This window comes from Entelurus aequoreus, linkage group LG10 (genome assembly GCF_033978785.1).
Source record: "Entelurus aequoreus isolate RoL-2023_Sb linkage group LG10, RoL_Eaeq_v1.1, whole genome shotgun sequence".
In the NCBI taxonomy this organism is placed as follows: domain Eukaryota; kingdom Metazoa; phylum Chordata; class Actinopteri; order Syngnathiformes; family Syngnathidae; genus Entelurus; species Entelurus aequoreus.
Genome location: NC_084740.1, coordinates 65,947,358 through 65,973,587, shown reverse-complemented (window position 1 = coordinate 65,973,587; position 26,230 = coordinate 65,947,358). Strand labels below are relative to the sequence as shown.

Genomic DNA, 26,230 nt, shown 5'->3' with positions numbered 1-26,230 from the left:
TTTAGCAAGGGAAATTGTATGAAGACCAGTTTTAAAGACTGCACAAGTACTAGTCCAAGCGCTAATCCCTGCAGGGTGTAATGAATGACTTTTACACGCACAGATCCTTTATTAGCATTATTTGCAAGCAGTAAGTGTAACGGACACCAGTAATTTTAGCTGTGCGATGGTACGTTAAGTGAACCCCACTACCCGGCCATGTGGACAGTGGGTTGGCAGCCTGGACTGTGGGCAAGCGACAGGTCTGGTCCATGTGTTGCATAAGCAATCCCACAAACAGAATTTTAACTAATTCCATGTAGTTCCTTAAAAGCCAATGATATGTTTTAAAGGCCTACTGAAATGAATTTGTTTTATTTAAACGGGGATAGCAGATCCATTCTATGTGTCATACTTGATCATTTCGCGATATTGCCATATTTTTGCTGAAAGGATTTAGTAGAGAACATCGACGATAAAGTTCGCAACTTTTGGTCGCTGATAAAAAAAAAGCCTTGCCTATACCGGAAGTAGCGTGACGTCACAGGAGGAAAGGCTGCTCACATTGTCACATTGTTTACAATGCAGCGAGAGAGATTCGGACCGAGAAAGCGACGATTACCCCATTAATTTGAGCGAGGATGAAAGATTTGTGGATGAGGAACGTGAGAGTGAAGGACTAGCGTGCAGTGCAGGACGTATCTTTTTTCGCTCTGACCGTAACTTAGGTACAAGGGCTCATTGGATTCCACACTCTCTCCTTTTTCTATTGTGGATCACGGATTTGTATTTTAAACCACCTCGGATACTATATCCTCTTGAAAATGAGAGTCGAGAACGCGAAATGGACTTTCATAGTGACTTTTATCTCCATGACAATACATCTGCGAAACACTTTAGCTACGGAGCTAACGTGATAGCATCGGGCTCAAATGCAGATAGAAACAAAATAAATAAACCCCTGACTGGAAGGATAGACAGAAGATCAACAATACTATTAAACCATGGACATGTAAATACACGGTTAATGCTTTCCAGCCTGTCGAAGCTTAACAATGCTGTTTCTAACGACGCCATTGAAGCTAACTTAGCAACGGGACCTCACTGAGCTATGATAAAAACATTAGCGCTCCACCTACGCCAGCCAGCCCTCATCTGCTCATCAACACCCGTGCTCACCTGCGTTCCAGCGATCGACGGAAGAACGAAGGACTTCACCCGATCATCCGTGCGGTCGGCGGCTAGCGTCGGTGGCTAACGTCGGCGGCTAGCGTCGGCAGCTAGCGTCGGCGGCTAGCATCGGATAGCGCGTCTGTTATCCAAGTCAAAGTCCTCCTGGTTGTGTTGCTACAGCCAGCCGCTAATACACTGATCCCACCTACAACTTTCTTCTTTGCAGTCTTCATTGTTCATTAAACAAATTGCAAAAGATTCACCAACACAGATGTCCAGAATACTGTGGAATTTTGAGATGAAAACAGAGCTTTTTTGTATTCTATTCATTTTTGTACCAATACTTCCGGTTCAACGATTGACGTCACGCACATACGTCATCATACATAGATGTTTTCAACCGGAAGTTTAGCGGGAAATTTAAAATTGCACTTTATAAGTTAACCCGGCCGTATTGGCATGTGTTGCAATGTTAAGATTTCATTATTGGTATATAAACTATCAGACTGCGTGGTCGGTAGTAGTGGGTTTCAGTAGGCCTTTAACCAACCAAACATTCAGCTAACTTAAAACCTGGTACCACCCTGAGACCGCGGCTGGTGTATTCCAAAGACCGAACACCCAATGCCTGGAAAAACAACCTTGTGTGAAGTTTCGTGACAAATGCACTGATTAATATATTGGGGAAACAAAAGAACCACTGCGAAAGCACGGATGGGAAAACCCTTCAGGTTTAGACCCAACTGTCTATCTGCACCTCAAAGAGAAGAAGCACTCTTTGAGGACAAAAAACATTCTGGACATGGAAGACGAATGGTTTGCAAAGAGAGTGAGGGAGGCCATCTATGTCGAAGTTGAAAACAGAGAGTAAGGGTCTGCGACACTAACCTATCCCCCACATCCACTGCTGTCCTATCTACCCTTGCTAAGAGATTCAGCAAGTCACCCTCCAACAAATAAAAGAAAACAGGCACTTTTAGTTTGAGGTGCGCTCTTGACCATTGGAACAACTGAATGTAATGCTGGTCACTCCATCCTAATGATTGTTGTTGTGTTGGCACAGATAACTGAATAACTGCCCTTTGCACCACAACAGAGTGAAACCATTTGTGTTTGGGTATGTCCACATTTTAGAGGATAAGTACTTTGGATCCTGCCTGCACCATTGCCACGGACGAGAGCTGCCCTATCTAAGTCTGTGAGCTGATGAAACCTGCTCGGCTGAGAGGCAAAACGTCTTCTCAGGCAATGAACAGTCCAGTTCAATCATTTCAGTGTCCTGAGGATCAATCAGGTTTGAACTCTTTTTATTTGTATTTAATTGTTTTTGGTTTACCCGCACAATTGTGTGATCTGATTCGATGCAGGTGCTGGTTGATCATGTTGACCTTCATTAAACTTCTTATTGTCCACAGGTCTTTTCGGGGTCATGCACTTCTTGTGGCAAATGTTTTTCTGGTGTTTGTCTTCTCAAAACACAACGGACGCAGTGGGTCTCACTGTGGTTAATTAGGAGTGATGTAAGGATACTGTAACACGAGGCGAATAACAAGCCAGGCCTCAGGGGAACACAATGGAGCAACTAATTACGAGCCAGTGGTCACACCGAGGTGGCCTAAGGGGACGACGTGTCTGACAAACAAGCACCTTCTCCTAATGACACCATCGCAATAAACATGTTTGTTATTAGAGCACCTATTAGACACAACAACTACAGTATGCTGTCAACATGAGAAACTTCAACGTGTTTATTTCATCATCATTACGTGTTGCGGGTCGTGATTTCAAGTTAAAAACTACATAAATGTAAATGTTGAATAAACATGTCGTTGTGGTCCAGCAAAGCCCAGCACTTGAGAGAATCAACACATCATCAAAACTGTACAATGAAAGCTATCATTAATATATCCAGATACTTGACTGTGCAACATCCAGGCATGGTACATCACACGGGTTCAGCTCAAAACACAAAAAAGTGCTTTCTAATATTTAGCAAGGGAAATTGTATGAAGACCAGTTTTAAAGACTGCACAAGTACTAGTCCAAGCGCTAATCCCTGCAGGGTGTAATGAATGACTTTTACACGCACAGATCCTTTATTAGCATTATTTGCAAGCAGTAAGTGTAACGGACACCAGTAATTTTAGCTGTGCGATGGTACGTTAAGTGAACCCCACTACCCGGCCATGTGGACAGTGGGTTGGCAGCCTGGACTGTGGGCAAGCGACAGGTCTGGTCCATGTGTTGCATAAGCAATCCCACAAACAGAATTTTAACTAATTCCATGTAGTTCCTTAAAAGCCAATGATATGTTTTAAAGGCCTACTGAAATGAATTTGTTTTATTTAAACGGGGATAGCAGATCCATTCTATGTGTCATACTTGATCATTTCGCGATATTGCCATATTTTTGCTGAAAGGATTTAGTAGAGAACATCGACGATAAAGTTCGCAACTTTTGGTCGCTGATAAAAAAAAAGCCTTGCCTATACCGGAAGTAGCGTGACGTCACAGGAGGAAAGGCTGCTCACATTGTCACATTGTTTACAATGCAGCGAGAGAGATTCGGACCGAGAAAGCGACGATTACCCCATTAATTTGAGCGAGGATGAAAGATTTGTGGATGAGGAACGTGAGAGTGAAGGACTAGCGTGCAGTGCAGGACGTATCTTTTTTCGCTCTGACCGTAACTTAGGTACAAGGGCTCATTGGATTCCACACTCTCTCCTTTTTCTATTGTGGATCACGGATTTGTATTTTAAACCACCTCGGATACTATATCCTCTTGAAAATGAGAGTCGAGAACGCGAAATGGACTTTCATAGTGACTTTTATCTCCATGACAATACATCTGCGAAACACTTTAGCTACGGAGCTAACGTGATAGCATCGGGCTCAAATGCAGATAGAAACAAAATAAATAAACCCCTGACTGGAAGGATAGACAGAAGATCAACAATACTATTAAACCATGGACATGTAAATACACGGTTAATGCTTTCCAGCCTGTCGAAGCTTAACAATGCTGTTTCTAACGACGCCATTGAAGCTAACTTAGCAACGGGACCTCACTGAGCTATGATAAAAACATTAGCGCTCCACCTACGCCAGCCAGCCCTCATCTGCTCATCAACACCCGTGCTCACCTGCGTTCCAGCGATCGACGGAAGAACGAAGGACTTCACCCGATCATCCGTGCGGTCGGCGGCTAGCGTCGGTGGCTAACGTCGGCGGCTAGCGTCGGCAGCTAGCGTCGGCGGCTAGCATCGGATAGCGCGTCTGTTATCCAAGTCAAAGTCCTCCTGGTTGTGTTGCTACAGCCAGCCGCTAATACACTGATCCCACCTACAACTTTCTTCTTTGCAGTCTTCATTGTTCATTAAACAAATTGCAAAAGATTCACCAACACAGATGTCCAGAATACTGTGGAATTTTGAGATGAAAACAGAGCTTTTTTGTATTCTATTCATTTTTGTACCAATACTTCCGGTTCAACGATTGACGTCACGCACATACGTCATCATACATAGATGTTTTCAACCGGAAGTTTAGCGGGAAATTTAAAATTGCACTTTATAAGTTAACCCGGCCGTATTGGCATGTGTTGCAATGTTAAGATTTCATTATTGGTATATAAACTATCAGACTGCGTGGTCGGTAGTAGTGGGTTTCAGTAGGCCTTTAACCAACCAAACATTCAGCTAACTTAAAACCTGGTACCACCCTGAGACCGCGGCTGGTGTATTCCAAAGACCGAACACCCAATGCCTGGAAAAACAACCTTGTGTGAAGTTTCGTGACAAATGCACTGATTAATATATTGGGGAAACAAAAGAACCACTGCGAAAGCACGGATGGGAAAACCCTTCAGGTTTAGACCCAACTGTCTATCTGCACCTCAAAGAGAAGAAGCACTCTTTGAGGACAAAAAACATTCTGGACATGGAAGACGAATGGTTTGCAAAGAGAGTGAGGGAGGCCATCTATGTCGAAGTTGAAAACAGAGAGTAAGGGTCTGCGACACTAACCTATCCCCCACATCCACTGCTGTCCTATCTACCCTTGCTAAGAGATTCAGCAAGTCACCCTCCAACAAATAAAAGAAAACAGGCACTTTTAGTTTGAGGTGCGCTCTTGACCATTGGAACAACTGAATGTAATGCTGGTCACTCCATCCTAATGATTGTTGTTGTGTTGGCACAGATAACTGAATAACTGCCCTTTGCACCACAACAGAGTGAAACCATTTGTGTTTGGGTATGTCCACATTTTAGAGGATAAGTACTTTGGATCCTGCCTGCACCATTGCCACGGACGAGAGCTGCCCTATCTAAGTCTGTGAGCTGATGAAACCTGCTCGGCTGAGAGGCAAAACGTCTTCTCAGGCAATGAACAGTCCAGTTCAATCATTTCAGTGTCCTGAGGATCAATCAGGTTTGAACTCTTTTTATTTGTATTTAATTGTTTTTGGTTTACCCGCACAATTGTGTGATCTGATTCGATGCAGGTGCTGGTTGATCATGTTGACCTTCATTAAACTTCTTATTGTCCACAGGTCTTTTCGGGGTCATGCACTTCTTGTGGCAAATGTTTTTCTGGTGTTTGTCTTCTCAAAACACAACGGACGCAGTGGGTCTCACTGTGGTTAATTAGGAGTGATGTAAGGATACTGTAACACGAGGCGAATAACAAGCCAGGCCTCAGGGGAACACAATGGAGCAACTAATTACGAGCCAGTGGTCACACCGAGGTGGCCTAAGGGGACGACGTGTCTGACAAACAAGCACCTTCTCCTAATGACACCATCGCAATAAACATGTTTGTTATTAGAGCACCTATTAGACACAACAACTACAGTATGCTGTCAACATGAGAAACTTCAACGTGTTTATTTCATCATCATTACGTGTTGCGGGTCGTGATTTCAAGTTAAAAACTACATAAATGTAAATGTTGAATAAACATGTCGTTGTGGTCCAGCAAAGCCCAGCACTTGAGAGAATCAACACATCATCAAAACTGTACAATGAAAGCTATCATTAATATATCCAGATACTTGACTGTGCAACATCCAGGCATGGTACATCACACGGGTTCAGCTCAAAACACAAAAAAGTGCTTTCTAATATTTAGCAAGGGAAATTGTATGAAGACCAGTTTTAAAGACTGCACAAGTACTAGTCCAAGCGCTAATCCCTGCAGGGTGTAATGAATGACTTTTACACGCACAGATCCTTTATTAGCATTATTTGCAAGCAGTAAGTGTAACGGACACCAGTAATTTTAGCTGTGCGATGGTACGTTAAGTGAACCCCACTACCCGGCCATGTGGACAGTGGGTTGGCAGCCTGGACTGTGGGCAAGCGACAGGTCTGGTCCATGTGTTGCATAAGCAATCCCACAAACAGAATTTTAACTAATTCCATGTAGTTCCTTAAAAGCCAATGATATGTTTTAAAGGCCTACTGAAATGATTTTTTTTTTATTTAAACGGGGATAGCAGATCCATTCTATGTGTCATACTTGATCATTTCGCGATATTGCCATATTTTTGCTGAAAGGATTTAGTAGAGAACATCGACGATAAAGTTCGCAACTTTTGGTCGCTGATAAAAAAAAAGCCTTGCCTGTACCGGAAGTAGCGTGACGTCGCAGGTTGAAAGGCTCCTCACATTTCCCCATTGTTTACAATGCAGCGAGAGCGATTCGGACCGAGAAAGCGACGATTACCCCATTAATTTGAGCAAGGATGAAAGATTTGTGGATGAGGTACGTGAGAGTGAAGGACTAGAGTGCAGTGCAAGACGTATCTTTTTTCGTTCTGACCGTAACTTAGGTAAAAGGGCTCATTGGATTCCACACTTTCTCCTTTTTCTATTGTGGATCACGGATTTGTATTTTAAACCACCTCGGATACTATATCCTCTTGAAAATGAGAGTCGAGAACGCGAAATGGACATTCACAGTGACTTTTATCTACTCGACAATACATCGTTGAAGCACATTAGCTACGGAGCTAACGTGATAGCATCGTGCTTAAATGCAGATAGAAACAAAAGAAATAAGCCCCTGACTGGAAGGATAGACAGAAGATCAACAATACTACTGTCAGGAGACACCGAACCAAACCCTGGACCTGTAACTACACGGTTAATGCTGTGCCGCCTGTCGAAGCCTAGCAATGCTGTTGCTAACGACGCCATTGAAGCTAACTTAGCTACGGGACCTCGTCAGAGCTATGATAAAAACATTAGCGCTCCACCTACTCCAGCCCTCATCTGCTCATCAACACCCGTGCTCACCTGCGTTCCAGCGATCGACGGCGCGACGAAGGACTTCACCCGATCATCGATGCGGTCGGCGGCTAGCGTCGGATAGCGCGTCTGCTATCCGACTCAAAGTCCTCCTGGTTGTGTTGCTGCAGCCAGCCGCTAATACACCGATCCCACCTACAGCTTTCTTCTTTGCAGTCTCCATTGTTCATTAAACAAATTGCAAAAGATTCACCAACACAGATGTCCAGAATACTGTGGAATTTTGAGATGAAAACAGAGCTGTTTGTATTGTGATGCAATGTGTTCGAATACTTCCGTTTCAACCATTGACGTCACGCGCATTCGTCATCATACATAGACGTTTTCAACCGGAAGTTTCCCGGGAAATTTAAAATTGCACTTTATAAGTTAACCCGGCCGTATTGGCATGTGTTGCTATGTTACGATTTCATCATTGATATATAAACTTTTAGACTGCGTGGTCGGTAGTAGTGGCTTTCAGTAGGCCTTTAATCACTGTATCAGACTGTGATGGGTTTTTTTATTTTTCATTTTTTATTTTTGGCTTTTCCACTTTAGTGGTGATTAGATTAGATTAAATTAGATTAGATTAGATTAGATTAGATTAGATTAGATTAGATTAGATTAGATTAGATTAGATTTCTTAGGTGCAACAGTAATCGGTTATTCCGAACCTGGTTCATTTAACACCATCACCAACCAAGCTGAACTGAGCTCAACTTCGACCTAATAAAAACAAGTAATAAGAACAATAATGTAACGGTTGTGTCAAAGGCTGCACTAAGAGCCAGAGGTGGGTAAAGTAGTAAAAAGGACGTTGCGTTAAATCTATTCTGACAAGTCCACTTTATCCAAAAGGTTACTGAAGTAAATGTCAAGGAGTGAACGTAACGCGTTACTACCCACCTCTGCTAAGAACTAACTAACTTTTCGTCCTACTCTGATTATTTTGTTCAATCTGATATAATGTTGTGGTTTACGTTGCATTAAAAAAGACAACTTAAATTTGTATATCAGGGGCCTTCAAGGTCATCCAGGTCAAGGACCTCCAAACTGATGGAGAGAAGGACCCTCTACTTATATACCTTGTATGGAATTATGATTGTATTTTACATTAACATTCAAATAACACTATTTTGCCGCTGATAACTAACTGGAAGCTCCCGCTCTAATCACCAGCTGACTAACATTGCAGTCGATTGCTGAAAACGGGCTGTCAATAAGAGTGCTAATTGTTAGCGGGCAACTTGAGCGCTAATCAGTAGCTTGTTACTAACATGCTAATCGCTGGCTGGTAATTACAATGTTAATCACTAGCTGACAACGAGAGTGCTAATCACTAGCTGGCAACTAGCGCTTTAATCGCTAGCTGGCAACTACAGCGTTAATTGTTAGCTGGCAACAACAGCGCTAATTGCTAGCAATCTTAAATGCTGACATGAATATAATAATACAATTATTTATTAATGCTATATGATTTATTCTCCATGAACAACATGACGGTGTGTTGCTCAATGGTCATGTGTATTTAGAGACATTTACATTTGCGGAAAAATTGCAGGGGGATATATATTTTTAAATCTGCCAGAAATTTCACGGCCACCCTGCAATACATCTGCGAACCACTGGGGGTCGCGGACCCCCTGTTGAAGACCTCAGTTGTATATGATTTGAACAAAACGCGCCATTGAAGTGTTCCGCATCGGCCCAAAACACGATATATTTGTTGGAAGTAAGCATGGCCCCAATTTGTGGAGGTGTCAGTCCTGGCAAATTTGTGGCAATTTTAAGGATTTTTTCGCAATTGCAGAAAACGTAACCGAATTATTTACTTTAGAACAGTGGTCCCCAAACTTTTTGACTCGGGGCCCGCATTGGATTAAAAAAATTTGGCCGGGGGCCGGGCTGTGTATATATATATATATATATATATATATATATATATATATATATATATATATATATATATATATATATATTAGATATATATATTAGATATATATATATATATATATATATATATAAGATATATATATATATATTAGATATATATATATATATATATATATATATATATATATATATATATATATATATATATATATTAGAGCTGTGAATCTTTGGGTGTCCCACGATTCGATTCATTATCGATTCTTGGGGTCACGGTTCGAATCAAAATCGATTTTTTTTCAATTCAAAAGGATTCTCTATTCATTCAATACATAGATTTCAGCAGGATCTACCCCAGTCTGCTGACATGCAAGCAGAGTAGTAGATTTTTGTAAAAAGCTTTTATAATTGTAAAGGACAATGTTTTATCAACTGATTGCAATAATGTAAATTTGTTTTTAACTATTAAATGAACCAAAAATATGACTTATTTTATCTTTGTGAAAATATTGGACACAGTGTGTTGTCAAGCTTATGAGATGCGATGCAAGTGTAAGCCACTGTGACACTATTGTTCTTTTTTAAAAATGTTTTATAAATGTCTAATGATAATGTCAATGAGGGATTTTTAATCACTGCTATGTTGAAATTGTAACTAATATTGATACTGTTGTTGATAATATTCATTTTTGTTTCACTACTTTTGGTTTGTTCTGTGTCGTGTTTGTGTCTCCTCTCAATTGCTCTGTTTATTGCAGTTCTGAGTGTTGCTGGGTCGGGTTTGGTTTTGGAATTGGATTGCATTGTTATGGTATTGCTGTGTATTGTTTTGTTGGATTGATTAATAAAAAATAAAAAAATAAATAAAATAAATAAAATTAGGCTAGGAGACACTGTGAGTAGCAAGCGGTACAATTTTTTATTTTTTTTTTTAATACTTGGGACTTCACGCGGGCCTGATTTTAGACGCTGGCGGGCCGGATCCGGCCCACGGGCCGTAGTTTGGGGACCCCTGCTTTAGAATATTACAAAGAAAGAGGGTAAGAATTTTGGTATGGCAATATTTGGGCACTTGCTGGAATGAGTTACGAAACATCTTATTTTTGCCGCTTACTGTTTTCTGCTCCTATTTAAGAATTGTGAAGTTAGTCACCTTTTAATGAAATATAAGACGCGACCTTTGCGTTCAGACTGCAGTCTTATACATATCGATTTATGACCATGTACGAAAGAGGCGTCTTCTGATTTTTTTTAAATCGGAATTGCACTGTTCACACTAACACTAAACAAATAGATACAGTTATGATATGGGGAAAGAATCTGAATCAACCTGCAGAGTCAGAGTAGAATCAACTGCTTAGAGTACCACCCAGCGGGCACAAGACATTGATACAACGTTGATTATACATACATGTCCTTTAAAACTGACTTTGTTGCAAAATAGTTGTATATGTAAATTGAGACAATGTTGGTGTCTAACGTTGGACCCACGTAGTTGATTGGGAAATTACCACATTGTAATGGTCAAATCAACGTCACAACCTGACATTGAATAAACGTTGTCAAAAAATATGTTATTTCAACGTTGTATTTGAGTTGTAGAATATTGGTTAGAAAATGACCAAGAGTCAATGGTCAAATCAACGTCACAACCTGACATTGATTAAACGTGGTCAAAAAGCATGTTGTTTCAACGTTGTATTTGAGTTGTTGAATATTGGTTGAAAAATGACCAAATTTCTGTGGTCAAATCAACCTCACAACCTTTCTTCTCTCCTCTGCTCCCCTCTCCCTTGGGGAGGGGGAGTTGCACAGGTCCGGTGACCATGGATGAAGTGCTGGCTGTCCAGAGTCGGGACCCCGGGTGGACCGCCAGCCTGTGCATCGTTTGGGGACATCTCTGCGCTGCTGACCCGTCTCCGCTCGGGACGGTTTCCTGCTGGCCCCACTATGGACTGGACTCTCGCTGATGTGTTGGATCCACTGTGGACTGGACTTTCACAATATTATGTCAGACCCACTCGACATCCATTGCTTTCGGTCTCCCCTAGAGGGGGGGGGGGGGGGGGGGGGGTTACCCACATATGCGTTCCTCTCCAAGGTTTCTCATAGTCATTCACATCGACGTCCCATTGGGGTGAGTTTTTCCTCGCCCGTATGTGGGCTCTGTACCGAGGATGTCGTTGTGGCTTGTGCAGCCCTTTGAGACACTTGTGATTTAGGGCTATATAAATAAACATTGATTGATTGATTGACAACCTGACATTGAATAAACGTGGTCAAAAAGCATGTTGTTTCAATGTTGTATTTGAGTTGTAAAATATTGGTTGGGAAATGACCAAAATTCAATGGTCAAATCAACGTCAAAACTCAACATTGATTAAACGTCGTCAAAAAGCATGTTTTTCCAACGTTAGGTTTGAGTTGCTCAAAGTCAGGACCTAATTCAACAAGTTCTCAACGTTGTTTCAATGTCTTGTGCCTGCTGGGCAGTTCCAAGGCAATACCTTTCTATGGTAACTTCTATTAAAGAAGCCTTATTCTACACTGCCAAGACTTAAGCACTTTTGTTCTACGTGATGTGGACATTTCATCACTTTTAAATCTCATCAACAATCGAGTACGATAACTTTATGAGAGTTCTAAGAGACCGTGTTGATGTCTCACATCACACAACTTTAGGAGGTCCATGTACAACAATTTGTGTATGTAACTGCGGCTCAGTATCGTTTGGCTTTTTTTTTCTGCAAAAAATGGCAACCAGAAAGTGAAAGAATTGTGTTTCTGAACTGGAGCAATTCATAGTTTTTGGGGGGTTTCTAAGCTAAAGACCTACCTCACGGTCACTGTTCCTGTGCTTTTGCCACTTCATGGACAGATTTGTATATGAACAATGTCAGAATCTCCTATAATAATGCAATCATATCTCATTCTTAAAGGCCTACTGAAACCCACTACTACCGACCACGCAGTCTGATAGTTTATACATCAATGATGAAATCTTAACATTGCAGCACACGCCAATACGGCCGGGTTAACTTATAAAGTGCAATTTTAAATTTCCCGCGAAACTTCCGGTTGAAAGTCTATGTATGATGACGTATGCGCTTCCGTTTCAATCGTTGAAACGGAAGTATTCGGACCCCATTGAATCCAATACAAAAAGCTCAGTTTTCATCTCAAAATTCCACAGTATTTTGGACATCTGTGTTGGTGAATCTTTTGCAATTTGTTTAATGAACAATGAAGACTGCAAAGAAGAAAGTTGTAGGTGGGGTCGGTGTATTAGCGGCGGACTACAGCAACACAACCAGGAGGACTTTGAGATGGATAGCAGACGCGCTAGCCGCCGACCTCACCTTGACTTCCTCCGTCTCTGGGCCGCCGACCGCATCTATGATCGGGTGAAGTCCTTCGTCGCTCCGTCGATCGCTGGAACGCAGGTGAGCATGGGTGTTGATGAGCAGATGAGGGCTGGCGTAGGTGGATAGCTAATGTTTTTAGCATAGCTCTGTAAGGTCCCGTTGCTAAGTTAGCTTCAATGGCGTCATTAGCAACAGCATTGTTAAGCTTCGCCGGGCTGGAAAGCATTAACCGTGTAGTTACAGGTCCATGGTTTAATAGTATTGTTGATTTTCTGTCTATCCTTCCAGTCAGGGATTTATTTATTTTGTTTCTATCTGCAGTTAAGCCCGATGCTATCACGTTAGCTCCGTAGCTAAAGAGCTTCACCGATGTATTGTCGTGGAGATAAAAGTCACTGTGAATGTCCATTTCGCGTTCTCGACTCTCATTTTCAAGAGGATGTAGTATCCGAGGTGGTTTAAAATACAAATCCGTGATCCACAATAGAAAAAGGAGAAAGTGTGGAATCTAATGAACCCATGTACCTAAATTACGGTCAGAGCGAAAAAAGATACGTCCTGCACTGCACTCTAGTCCTTCACTCTCACGTTCCTCATCCACAAATCTTTCATCCTCGCTCAAATTAATGGGGTAATCGTCGCTTTCTCGGTCCGAATCGCTCTCGCTGCATTGTAAACAATGGGGAAATGTGAGGAGCCTTTCAACCTGTGACGTCACGCTACTTCCGGTACAGGCAAGGCTTTTTTTTATCAGCGACCAAAAGTTGCGAACTTTATCGTCGATGTTCTCTACTAAATCCTTTCAGCAAAAATATGGCAATATCGCGAAATGATCAAGTATGACACATAGAATGGATCTGCTATCCCCGTTTGAATTAAAAAAAAATTCATTTCAGTAGGCCTTTAACCTCTACAAGACATACGGTGGCATGGTTCCCAGAGCAGCCCTGGTGGATTTCTAAAACAATTTGATCTTCTGGATATCCCAATTCTGTCCTCGACGTAGAAAAACTTGGGTGCTGCAATTTAGTGGTCAATTGTACGGAATATGTACTGAACTGTGCAATCTACTAATAAAAGTTTCAATCAATCAATCAATCAATCAATCAATCAAAGACAAGTAGAACTTCAAAACCAGAGGATGAAACTGGTATATTTGGTGTGCTACCGGTCACAATGATTGACAAGCTAGCAAAAACTAATTTCAATTAAAAACATGTAACTTCGAATACATTGTTAATGTAACATGAGTTCTCCGTTTTAAATTTTTTTTTTTTTTTTATCGCCATTGTTTCTTGGGCAAAACAGCGTTAAAGCCAAAAACATTGTATTTTGATTATCGCACCATCTAGTGGTTAACCTTCGTTAATGCATTTGCACCAATTTTGCCACTTGTAGACGTTTGACGTCCAGTTTGGTATTGTGTGTTAAATGTGTTCTTGTCGGTATATTTCCATTAGTATACTAATTAGTGTACTGTTGTGTCACAGGCTTTGTGAGAACAGAAACTAAATTTAGTTTGGGCTCCATTTTGGTCGTTAAACATTACTTGTCTATTATTATTAGACTGCTGAAGGGCCCCCACCTTACCCTAAACCTAACATTGCCAACCCACAATCACACACTCGGTGTGTTTACATGCACTAAAAAACTAAGTATTGACTTAATTTGACTCAAAAACCCTAAGAAAATGTTGTGTGGGGAAAATAACTTTTTAATCAATATATCAAACCAGTTCCCTCTTGCATGAAAACACTTCCATCTATCCATGACTGAATCCATCGTTCTGTTAGTGATGTGCGGATCGATACTAAAATATCAGTACCGCCGTTACCAGATCTATATGCTCTACTATCGATTCTCAAATCAAAATATGAATACTTTTGATTCTTCAGTCTTTCCCTATAATTTATATCATTAACAGGAACACGGTGTAAAGTAACTAAATACTTGCGAATATGTCTAAATGAAACGCGATTAGTGGGAACTACTTTTTCCTCCGCCTTATTATGTCTGTCACTTATTTCAGGAAATCACTGGCTATTAAAATCACTAAATTATTAAAGGCCACTCACTATTATTAAAAAAAACAAGTGTATGTATCATTTTTATTGTAGGCTATTTACAGTTGAATATCATTTAGTGCAGAATAACGTTATTTGTTAACGTCTCACTACCCGATTTGTGCAAAAAGACCTGATCGGTCCACGCATGGGCAAAGTCTACGTCACTTCCTGGAGGGTTTTTTTGTTTTAGTGCCACGTCATGTACTGTGATATTTGAATGTTTTATTAATGTCTTGTATAAAAAAGCTTACCTATAAGAGTATAACGGAACAAGAATATAAACATGTATAAGGGGTAGATTTATAAAAAATAAAAATAAAAATAAAAAAAAAACAACGATTATTATCGCCACATTACTCCATTTTCAACCACTTACACTCTTGTCATTTAAATTAATGACGCACGGGGGCGCCACTGATTTATTTATTTTTAACAAGGCACTTTAACTTACGACAAAACGTAGACAGTATTGTGAATGTATGTATTTGATGTAAATAAAGTTGTAAAAAACACTTGATTTCTGAGCACATCGTTCAGGTTTCTGTACGGTTTCAAAATGTAGTACTGTATTAAGGTTGATTGATTGATTGATTGATTGATTGATTGAGACTTTAATTAGTAGGTTGCGCAGTGAAGTACATATTCCGTACAATTGACCACTAAATGGTTAGTTTCGTATTGTATGTAATCTTTCATATGACATCGTTATGGAAATAAAAATATCACAAAAAAGAAAACCATGGCAACAGTGACGGCGGAAATGATACGAACTGCCGTAAAACAAACGGAATTGACGTTTCGGTACTAATCGGGTCGTGACATGACGTACAGTACGTGTCTGTCTTCCACACGCGATAACAGCACAGTAGATGGCGCACTCCGTAATCAGAATACTTAAATTTTTTTACATGTTTATGACTTTGTTTGATCAATATTGTTTTTCATTCAGCAATCGAACAGTAGTATCATTAGGCCTTTTTAGGGGGGCTAAAGGCGCCTAGAAATATTCTTAAAACCCCTTTATTTTTGTTTGTTTTTTTTACAAAAGGATATAACGTAGCCAGAATGTGACTTTTAATAATCACATTAAAATGTACTTTAAACATACTTATATGTAAAGTTTTTCTTTCCATATCATTAGTGGATAATATACATCGTAAGTATTGTTAGTGCATCTACTGGGGGCTAAGTCTCTAAACTACTGAGACCTCTGTTTCAAACTTTAATCAAGGTTCCTTGAACGCACCACAGTTATTCTTGAACTTTGACAGCAAACTTGATTTTATCTCAACTTGAACAAAGTCGCATTTCATGATTGACGAATCTAAACTAAATAAAAACAACTAAAGCTCAGGCCTTGATCATGTGCTCCCTCTAGTGGTTGTGTCCCTAAACACCGTTTAGTGTTTATGCCATAGGCCGGCCCTGCAAACGAATGTTGAGTTGAGTTGAGTTGAGTTTGAGTTTATTTCGAACATGCAAGCATACAACATGATACATCACAATTTCCAGTTTCTCTTTTCAACATGTTCGAAAAGTAGTTGCGAGTGGGTAACTTTTGTACTAGAGCAGCGGTGTCCAAACTTTTTGATTTGGGGGCCGCATTAGGCTAAAAAAAAGTTGGTCAGGGGGCGAAAGCCGATTACTTTATATATATATATATATATATATATATATATATATATATATATATATATATATATATATATATATATATATATATATATATACACACACACTATATTGCCAAAAGTATTTGGCCACCTGGCTTGACTCACATATGAACTTAAAGTGCCATCCTATTCCTAACCCATAGGGTTCAATAGGATGTAGGTCCACCTTTGGCAGCTATTACAGCTTCAACTATTCTGGGAAGGCTGTCCACAAGGTTGCGGAGTGTCTTATAGGAATTTTCGACCATTCTTCCAAAAGCGCATTGGTGAGGTCACACACTGATGTTGGTCGAGAAGGCCTGGCTCTCAGTCTCCGTTCTAATTCATCCCAAAGGTGATCTATCGGGTTCAGGTCAGGACTCTGTGCAGGCAAAGTCAAGTTCATCCACACCAGACTCTGTCATCCATGTCTTTATGGACCTTGTTTTGTGCACTGGTGCACAGTCATGTTGGAAGAAGAAGGGGCCCGCGCCAAACTGTTCCCACAAGGTTGGGAGAATGGAATTGTCCAAATTGTTGTTTTTTTTTGTATCTTGGAGCATTCAAAGATCCTTTTACTGGAACTAAGGGGCCTGCCCAACTGCTGAAAAACAACCCCACACATTAATTCCTCCTCCACCAAATTTCACACTCGGCACAATGCAGTCCGAAATGTATCGTTCTCCTGGCAACCTCCAAACCCAGACTCGTCCATCAGATTGCCAGATGGAAAAGCATGATTCATCACTCCAGAGAACACATCTCCAATTCTCTACAGTCCAGTAGCGATGTGCTTTACACCACTTGCATGGGACTTGGTGATGTATGGCTTAGATACAGGTGCTCGGCCATGGAAACCCATTCCATGATGCTCCCTGCGTACTGTACGTGGGCTAATTAGAAAGTCACATGAAGTTTGGAGCTCTGTAGCAACTGACTGTGCAGAAAGTCGGCGACCTCTTTGCACTATGCGCTTCAGCATCCGCTGAACCCTCTCTGTTAGTTTACGTGGCCTACCACTTGGTGGCTGAGTTGCTGTTGTTCCCAAACTCTTCCATTTTCTTGTAATAAAGCCAACAGTTGACTTTAAAATATTTAGGAGCGAGGACATTTCACGACTGGATTTGTTGCACAGGTGGCATCCTATGACAGTTCCACACTGGAAATCACTGTAGAAACAGTTTCCATACCGAAGTGCTTGATTTTATACACCTGTGGCCGGGCCAAGTCATTAGGACACCTAATTCTGATCATTTGAATGGGTGGCCAAATACTTTTGGCAATACAGTATATATATATATATATATATATATATATATATATATATATATATATATATATATATATATATATATATATATATAATGTATATATACACACATCTATGCATGTGTATATTTGTATATGTGTGTGCACATATATTATGATATATAATTTAATGGATATATAATGAGTATAATTGAATATTAAGAGTGTGTGTGTGTGCACATATTAATATAATGGATATATAAGTGGATATTAAGAGTATGTGAAAGTTTGACTTCTACCTTATTTCCGTGACGACCTTCTTAAAGTTTTGTAATCAATCAGAAATATCAAACAGCTAAAATGCGCCAAACACGAATATGGGTGGAGAGTGTTTTACATTTTTCCCATCATGCACTCTAACGGATTTAAATGTGTAATTTTGACTTTTATGGTGTGTTTCGTAAAATCCACAATGTTCTGTGAGCAGGTTGTGTTGTGTGACCATGTGTGTTGACCTTTATGTTAGCCTCATTTATTTATTTATTTATTTGCACCATGACTAGGGAAGGTTGTGTGCATTCAGAGACCGCCTGGTAATTAAGATGAATTTGAAAGTATTCCACGTTGCTTTGATGAACTGAAGAGACTGGCGGCCTGTAGTTTGGACACCCCTGGGTTAGAGTCTATTTTATTTCAGTTATGCGAATCATTAATAACCTGTGTGGTTTCATTCAGAGAAGCTTTATTGAAGTTGTGATGCACAATTTATGGTCAACACACAAAAGTTTGGGGCGCCGGCGGTCACCTACAGCCGCACTCATCCACCACCATGTCCTGGTAGTGACGCAGCACCACGTTGTCGTTGTTGTCGTAGTACAGCATGGAGACCGGCGAGAAGCGGATGGGGACACAGCAGGGCTGCGGCGTTCCGTGCGGGTCCAGAGAGTGGACCAGGGTCTGCAGGATGGCGTGGTTGGTTCCGTTGAGGCTTTCGCTGAGTGGGAAGGGGCACTCCCCGTGACAGTAGTTGGCGAGGTAGCCCTGAGGGGCGATGATCCAGTCCTGCCAGCCCACGTCCTTGAAGTCGATGTAGAGGCGGCGTGCCTTGCACACGTTGCTGGGCGATACCTGGGGGCGGGCGGCGCTCCTCCTCTGCCGGGACCGGCACTGGTGCGGGTTGAGCGACACCGCAACCAGCGAGGCCTGGACAAGAGGCGCGGTCGAATCCAGCGGGGATTGAGGCTCCTGTGAGTTGGCCCCGAGAGGACGCAGCTCCAGCTGCAGGCCGTAGTTGCGGGCTGGCCGGCGCCAAGAATCGGCCACTGTGGTTACGTCTAAGGTGACGGAGACCGGTTCCGGACGCAGCTGGACCGACTGCGACAGCAGCAGCCGACGGTTGGCGCGGGGATCGGCTCCTTTCAGCGTGGACCGGACCACTTTGTATATAACCGCGCTGACAGTGGGAGGAGCTCGCAGTAGCGCCGCAGGACTGCCGGACCTCCACACGAAGTGCACGTGCAACCGGGCCAGCGACAACACCTCCGCCGACTCCAGAACAGACATGTTGAAGAAGAGATGCTGGTCCACGCAGGCCGCACACAACCCCCCTTGACTTGGCACCAGCCTGCCTGTGTTCACACACACATCAATCATTTCTTTACCTTACAGCTCGAAAAGTTGTGTTTTTCTCAATAATCCAACACAGCAACTCTGAAACTGTGGTACGTAAACCTGGCTCCATCTGGCGGTATGCCTAAGAATCACTTGTTAAATATTCAAACACAGTGTTACTGTTCAAACTGTGCGTAATGTAGATTGAAGGCCTACTGAAATGACATTTTTTTATTTAAACGGGGATAGCAGATCCATTCTATGTGTCATACTTGATCATTTCGCGATATTGCCATATTTTTGCTGAAAGGATTTAGTAGAGAACATCGACGATAAAGTTCGCAACTTTTGCTCGCTGATAAAAAAAAGCCTTGCCTGTACCGGAAGTAGCGTGACGTCACAGGTTGAAGGGCTCCTCACATTTGCCCATTGTTTACACCAGCAGCGGGAGCGATTCGGACCGAGAAAGCGACGATTAACCCATTAATTTGAGCGAGGATGAAAGATTTGTGGATGAGGAACGTGAGAGTGAAGGACTAGAGTGCAGTGCAGGACGTATCTTTTTTCGCTCTGACCGTAACTTAGGTACAAGGGTTCATTGGATTCCACACTTTCTCCTTTTTCTATTGTGGATCACGGATTTGTATTTTAAACCACCTCGGATACTATATCCTCTTGAAAATGAGAGTCGAGAACGCGAAATGGACATTCACAGTGACTTTTATCTCCACGACAATACATCGGCGAAGCACTTTAGCTACGGAGCTAACGTGATAGCATCGGGCTTAGCTGCACATAGAAACAAAAGAAATAAACCCCTGACTGGAAGGATAGACAGAAAATCAACAATACTATTAAACCATGGACCTGTAACTACATGGTTAATGCTTTCCAGCCTGGCGAAGCTTAACAATGCTGTTGCTAACGACGCCATTGAAGCTAACTTAGCTAAGGGACCTCACAGAGCTATGCTAAAAACATTAGCTATCCACCTAGGCCAGCCCTCATCTGCTCATCAACACCCGTGCTCACCTGCCTTCCAGCGATCGACGGAGTGACGAAGGACTTCACCCGATCACCGATGCAGGGGCGCCACTAGGGATTTTGGGCCCCATGAAAAGAATCTTTACAGGGCCCCCAACACAGCGGCAACATTATAATTTCATCATCATTAGGGGCCTCTCTGGGCCCCCCTCATAATGGGCCCCTAGAATCCGTCTCCTTTACCCCCCCCCCCCCCCCCTTTTCGGCGCCCCTGAGTCTGCGTGGTCGGTAGTAGTGGGTTTCAGTAGGCCTTTAAATGTAATTGTTAAAGAATTATTGTGGTACTTAATGAATACTGATTTTTTTTGTCATAAAAAAATACAATCACGTGTGCTTACGGACTGCATCCCTGCAGACTGTATTGATCTATATTGATATATAATGTAGGAACCAGAAATATTAATAACAGAAAGAAACAAACTTTTGTGCGAATGAGTGTGAATGGTGCACTAATTGTAAGTGTATCTTGTGTTTTTTATGTTGATTTAATTTTAAAAAAAATGTATATATATATATATATATATATATATATATATATATATATATATATATATATATATATATATATATATATATTATATATTTTTTAATTCTTGTGCGGACCGGTACCGGGCCTAGGCCCGGTGGTTGGGGACCACTGCTCTAGACAGTACAGACACTCAACAAAGGCGCATTATTTACAGATTACAACTACTTGTGTGCAAAAACTATTTTTAACCCTTCCATTTATCCATTTTCTACCGCTTGTCCCAATTAGGTGAAATTACATAATCTCACAGTGGCTGAAAAACACTTGAATCTAAACCAGGGGTGTCAAACTCATTTTAGATCGGGGGGGCCACATGGAGAAAAATCTACTCCCAAGTGGGCCAGACTGGTAAAATCACGGCACGATAACTTAAAAATAAAGACAACTTCAGATTGTTTTCTTTGTTTAAAAATAGAACAAGCACATTCTGAAAATTTACAAATCATAATGTTGTTGGGGTTTTTTTTACACTTACATGTTGCGGTTAATAGTATTCTATCTTTATTTGTCGCTATTTATACTTTCTGAATAAATTATGTGATATTGTTCATCAGTCAACTCATTGGTGTTAATTTTCCATCTAAAAATATCAAAATCAAATTACAGGCTGTTATTTATGTAGTTTGCTCATTTTCCTTGACTGGTGATCTGTTTTTTTGTTGTTTTTTTTACATATGTAGCATAATCTACAAAGATACAAAGAATTGCTATTGCGACATCTAGTGGACACATTTAGAACAGAACATTTCGGCTCATTTTTATACATGAGCAAACTCATCCCGCGGGCCGGATAAAACCTGTTCACGGGCCTAATCCGGCCCGCGGGCCGTACGTTTGACACCCCTGATCTAAACAATGTTAATGATAACGAATAAACATGTGAATAATGTGGGCTTTTTGATTATAACTGTAATAAATAAGCACTATTTAAGAGCAAAATGGGGCCACTTGCTAGTGCAGGGGTCGGCAACCCAAAATGTTGAAAGAGCCATATTGGAGCAAAAATACAAAAACAAATCTGTCTGGAGCCGCAACAAATTAGAAGCCATATTACATACAGATAGTGTGTCATGAGATATACATTGAATTGAGATGACTTAAAGGAAACTAAATGAGCTCAAATATAGCTACAAATGAGGCATAATGATGCAATATGTACATATAGCTAGCCTAAATAGCATGTTAGCATCGATTAGCTTGCAGTCATGCAGTGACCAAATATGTCTGATTAGCACTCCACACAAGTCAATAACATCAACAAAACTCACCTTTGTGCATTCACGCACAACGTTAAAAGTTTGGTGGACAAAATGAGACAGAAAAAGAAGTGGCATAAAACACGTCTTAGAAAGTCGGAGAAAGTTATACATGGACACAAACTAAGGTGAGTTCAAGGACCGCCAAAATTAGTAGGACAAAACGGCGCTCGCCAAATACTCGAATCAGTGAAGCATGTTTAATATAAACAGTGTGCTTTATAACAATTAGGCAGGTTTGTGTCATGTTTGTCCTCCTACAGAAACCATATTAAAACAAAAAATATATTTTTTTCCCCTCATCTTTTTCCATTTTTCATACATTTTTTAAAAAGCTTCAGAGAGCCACTAGGGCGGCGCTAAAGAGCCGCATGCGGCTCTAGAGCCGCGGGTTGCCGACCCCTGTGCTAGTGTAACAACTTCAAAAAACGTGACTTCTAACTTTCACAATTCAATTAACTGCTGCTTCTGATCAGGCTCCGGCAGGCCTACCTTGGTCTTGCACGTATCGGATGATGTTGCCGCGGACGCCGTACTCCGACACCGTGCACGGGTCGCTCTCCTGGGCCTGGGCTTGCAGGCCCGACCTCCGGAACATCTTCCAGAGCGCGGGGGGAACGTGGCGCCGGGCCCGGGGGACGTCGGCGGGCCGCGGCCGCTCGGAGAGACCCAGAGCGGAGAGGAGGAGCCGCCCCTGGCCGGACGGGTCCTCCGCCCGGGGGAGAGCGAACACGCCGAGGACGCACGCCAGCAGGCCGAGGACAGCGAGCATGGCGACGACTCGACTCAGCTGTGCGCGACTTTCGCCATCACCGCAGGTGGTACGGGCGGGAAGGTCAATCCAAGCATCGATGCGGGTCGATACCACTCGCGGTATCAGTATAGACTTGACACTCACTGCAAACCCGAATAAGTAAGCAGAACTAAAAAAAAAAAAGTGAGGCAATCAGTTGCCACATATTTTTTGACTTCATAAACTCAAATATTTGAGTATATCAGATCGTAAACATTTGGAGTTTGTTAAATGTACTTTTAAATTATAATTTAATTCAACTTACCAATTAAGCCAACTCAAACATGTTCCTTAGGGGTGTGGGGAAAAATCGATTCGAATTCGAATCGCGATTCTCACGTTGTGCGATTCAGAATCGATTCTCATATTTTTTTAAATCGATGTTTTGTTTTGTTTTTGTTTGTTTTTTAAAATCTTTAATTAATCAATCCAACAAAACAAATACACAGCAATACCATAACAATGCAATCCAATTCCAAAACCCGACCCAGCAACACTCAGAACTGCAATAAACAGAGCAATTGAGAGGAGACACAAACACGACACAGAACAAACCAAAAGTAGTGAAACAAAAATGAATATTATCAACAACAGTATCAATATTCGTTACAATTTCAACATAGCAGTGATTAAAAATCCCTCATTGACATTATCATTAGACATTTATAAAAATAAAAAAAAAGAACAATAGTGTCACAGTGGCTTACACTTGCATCGCATCTCATAAGCTTGACAACACACTGTGTCCAATATTTTCACAAAGATAAAATAAGTCATATTTTTGGTTCATTTAATAGTTAAAACAAATGTACATTATTGCAATCAGTTGATAAAACATTGTGCTTTACAATTATAAAAGCTTCTTACAAAAATCTACTACTCTGCTTGCATGTCAGCAGACTGGGGTAGATCCTGCTGAAATCTTATGTATTGAATGAAAAGAGAATCGTTTTGAATCGGGAAAAAAATCGTTTTTGAATCGAGAATCGTGTTGACTTTTAAAAAAAATCGATTTCGAATCGAATCGTGACCCTAAGAATCGATATTGAATCGAATCGTGGGACACCCAAAGATTCACAGCCCTAATGTTCCTCCTCGTGTCTGCTGCCTAAAGAGGAAGTGCATGCAAATGCTACAAAATAAAAGCACTTCCTCTGTGTGTGTGCGCATGTAATAATTTATCTACTATAAATCTATAATGCGATTGATTCATTCTTAGTTCATTCTTGATTCGATTCAATTATTTATTCTTTCAAATTAAGACATTTTGTTTAATCCACTGAGCTTTAAGTAACTGTGAGTTAGTAGCAGTTACATAATCTGCAAACAAGTTCATATTAATTAAAAATAAGAAGTTTAATAAACTTAAAAAGAAGAAAAATGTTACTCACACTCTTACTTTTTAAGTAAGAGTGTGAGTAGTGTAAACTTCTTAATTAATTATTTTTGAGCTTGCTTGTATTATTATTATTGAGAACGATGTATTTTTCAGGTCGCTTTTATATTTATCATCACAAATATTTCTTGTCCTTGCTCATAAAAGTGAGTTTACGATTCATCCATCCATCTTCTTCCGCTTACCTGAGGTGGGGTCGCTGGGGAGACATCCTAAGCAGAGAAGCCCAGACTTCCATCTCTCCAGCCGCTTGGATCCCGAGGCGTTCCCAGGCCTGCCGGGAGACATAGTCTCCCCAACGTGTCCTGGGTCTTCCCCGTAAGTTTCCTATACCGGTCGGACGTGCACCAAACACCAGAATGCGTCCAAGGGGAATTCTGACCAGATGCCCGAACCACCGCATCTGGCTCCTCTCGATGTTCACGATTCAATTTGATTCCAATTCAGAATCAAGTCTCAGTTCAACACGATTCTTAATTCAAACTGATTCTCATAAGATATAATTTGGGATAAAAACAACTCCTATTGGAAATGGTTTAAAGCAGTAATTCTCATGAACTGTGGTATGCAGGCTCCATCTAGTGGTACGCCAAATAATCATTTCATTAAAGTAGTGTTTTTTTATTCCTACATTCCAACACAGTGTTACTGTTCAAACTGTGTTCCGTGTTACAGTGGCAAAAATATTACAAATACTTGTAAAGTAAAACATGTGCCTTGTTTTTAATGAATACTTAGGCCTACTATGCTACTGTATTTTAATGTTGTCAATATGGTGGTACCTAATGAATACTTAGGTCGACTACACTACTGTATTTCAATGTTGTCATCATGGTGGTACATAATTAGTACTTGGGTCTACTACACTACTGTATTTTAATGTTGTCATTATGGTGGTACTTAATGAATACTTAGATCTACTACACTACTGTATTTTAATGTTGTCATTATGCCGGTACTTAATGAATACTTAGGTGTACTACACTACTGTATTTTAATGTTGTCATTATGCCGGTACTTAATGAATACTTAGGTGTACTACACTACTGTATTTTAATGTTGTCATTATGCCGGTACTTAATGAATACTTAGGTGTACTGCACTACTGTATTTTAATGTTGTCATTATGCCTGTACTTGAATACTTAGGTGTACTACACTACTGTAATCTAATGTCACTATGGTGGTACTTGGAGAGCTGAGTGTTTTCTGAGATGTTACTTAGTGAAAAAAGTCAAACAACGTTTTTCCAATTGATTCTTTAAAAAAAAAAAACGTTTTTCAAAATCATGAATTGATTCGGAATTGGAATAACAAATAATTGCAATTCAAATGTGAATTGATTGTATTATTTTTTGCTATGGTTACTTTACACCGTTTATAAATTGTGCAATTGCTCATAAATAACTTTGTCCTGTGCTCTTTTCTTGATTATAATCATGGTGATCAATAAATGATTGTCAAAATCATTAAACTATCTTTAAAAAAAAAAAAAAAAGGAATTCAATTAAAAGTAAATCGTATCAGAAATACTGGGCATGTATTTTACTTGGTATCGGATCGGTACCATAATCTGAAGTATCGCCCCACCGCCGTGTTCGATTTAAGTGACAGGACCTCCCGGCGTGCCCGATAAGATAGTTCTTTTTGTGGTTTTTAGGATTGTATTTGTTTTAGCGCTTATCTAGACGTTTAATAACGCCGCCTTGCAAGAGAAAATGATGAAATATTCTGATTCATTTACAAGAACGAGTTGAAAAAGATAAATAGCTGCAACAATCCCACTAATACTTAACAGACGGACCTACATTGGATTGGTTTTAGCATTTTTAATCAGCAAAAATTCAACAATATAAATAAAAATATTCCCCCCCCCCGCGCACTTTTTGGCTTTTATGTTGACTCCCATCAATCAAATCTGATTTAATTACGA

At 40.7% G+C, this 26,230-nt stretch overlaps 2 protein-coding genes across 2 annotated transcripts in view; one reads left to right on the top strand and one right to left on the bottom strand.

Moving 5' to 3' along the window:
• The window catches only part of fhip1b (FHF complex subunit HOOK interacting protein 1B), a 716,414-nt gene that overhangs the window by 627,676 nt on the left and 62,508 nt on the right, over nt 1-26,230 (top strand). The gene's annotated exons all lie outside the window — the stretch shown is intronic.
• Nucleotides 18,395-22,990, bottom strand: gdf3 (growth differentiation factor 3). The gene is made up of 2 exons (XM_062059679.1): nt 22,602-22,990; nt 18,395-19,297 (listed from the first exon to the last, which is right to left on the bottom strand). Exons 1-2 carry the CDS (start codon nt 22,879-22,881, stop codon nt 18,471-18,473), a joined length of 1,107 nt encoding a protein of 368 aa, XP_061915663.1. The 5' UTR covers nt 22,882-22,990; the 3' UTR covers nt 18,395-18,470.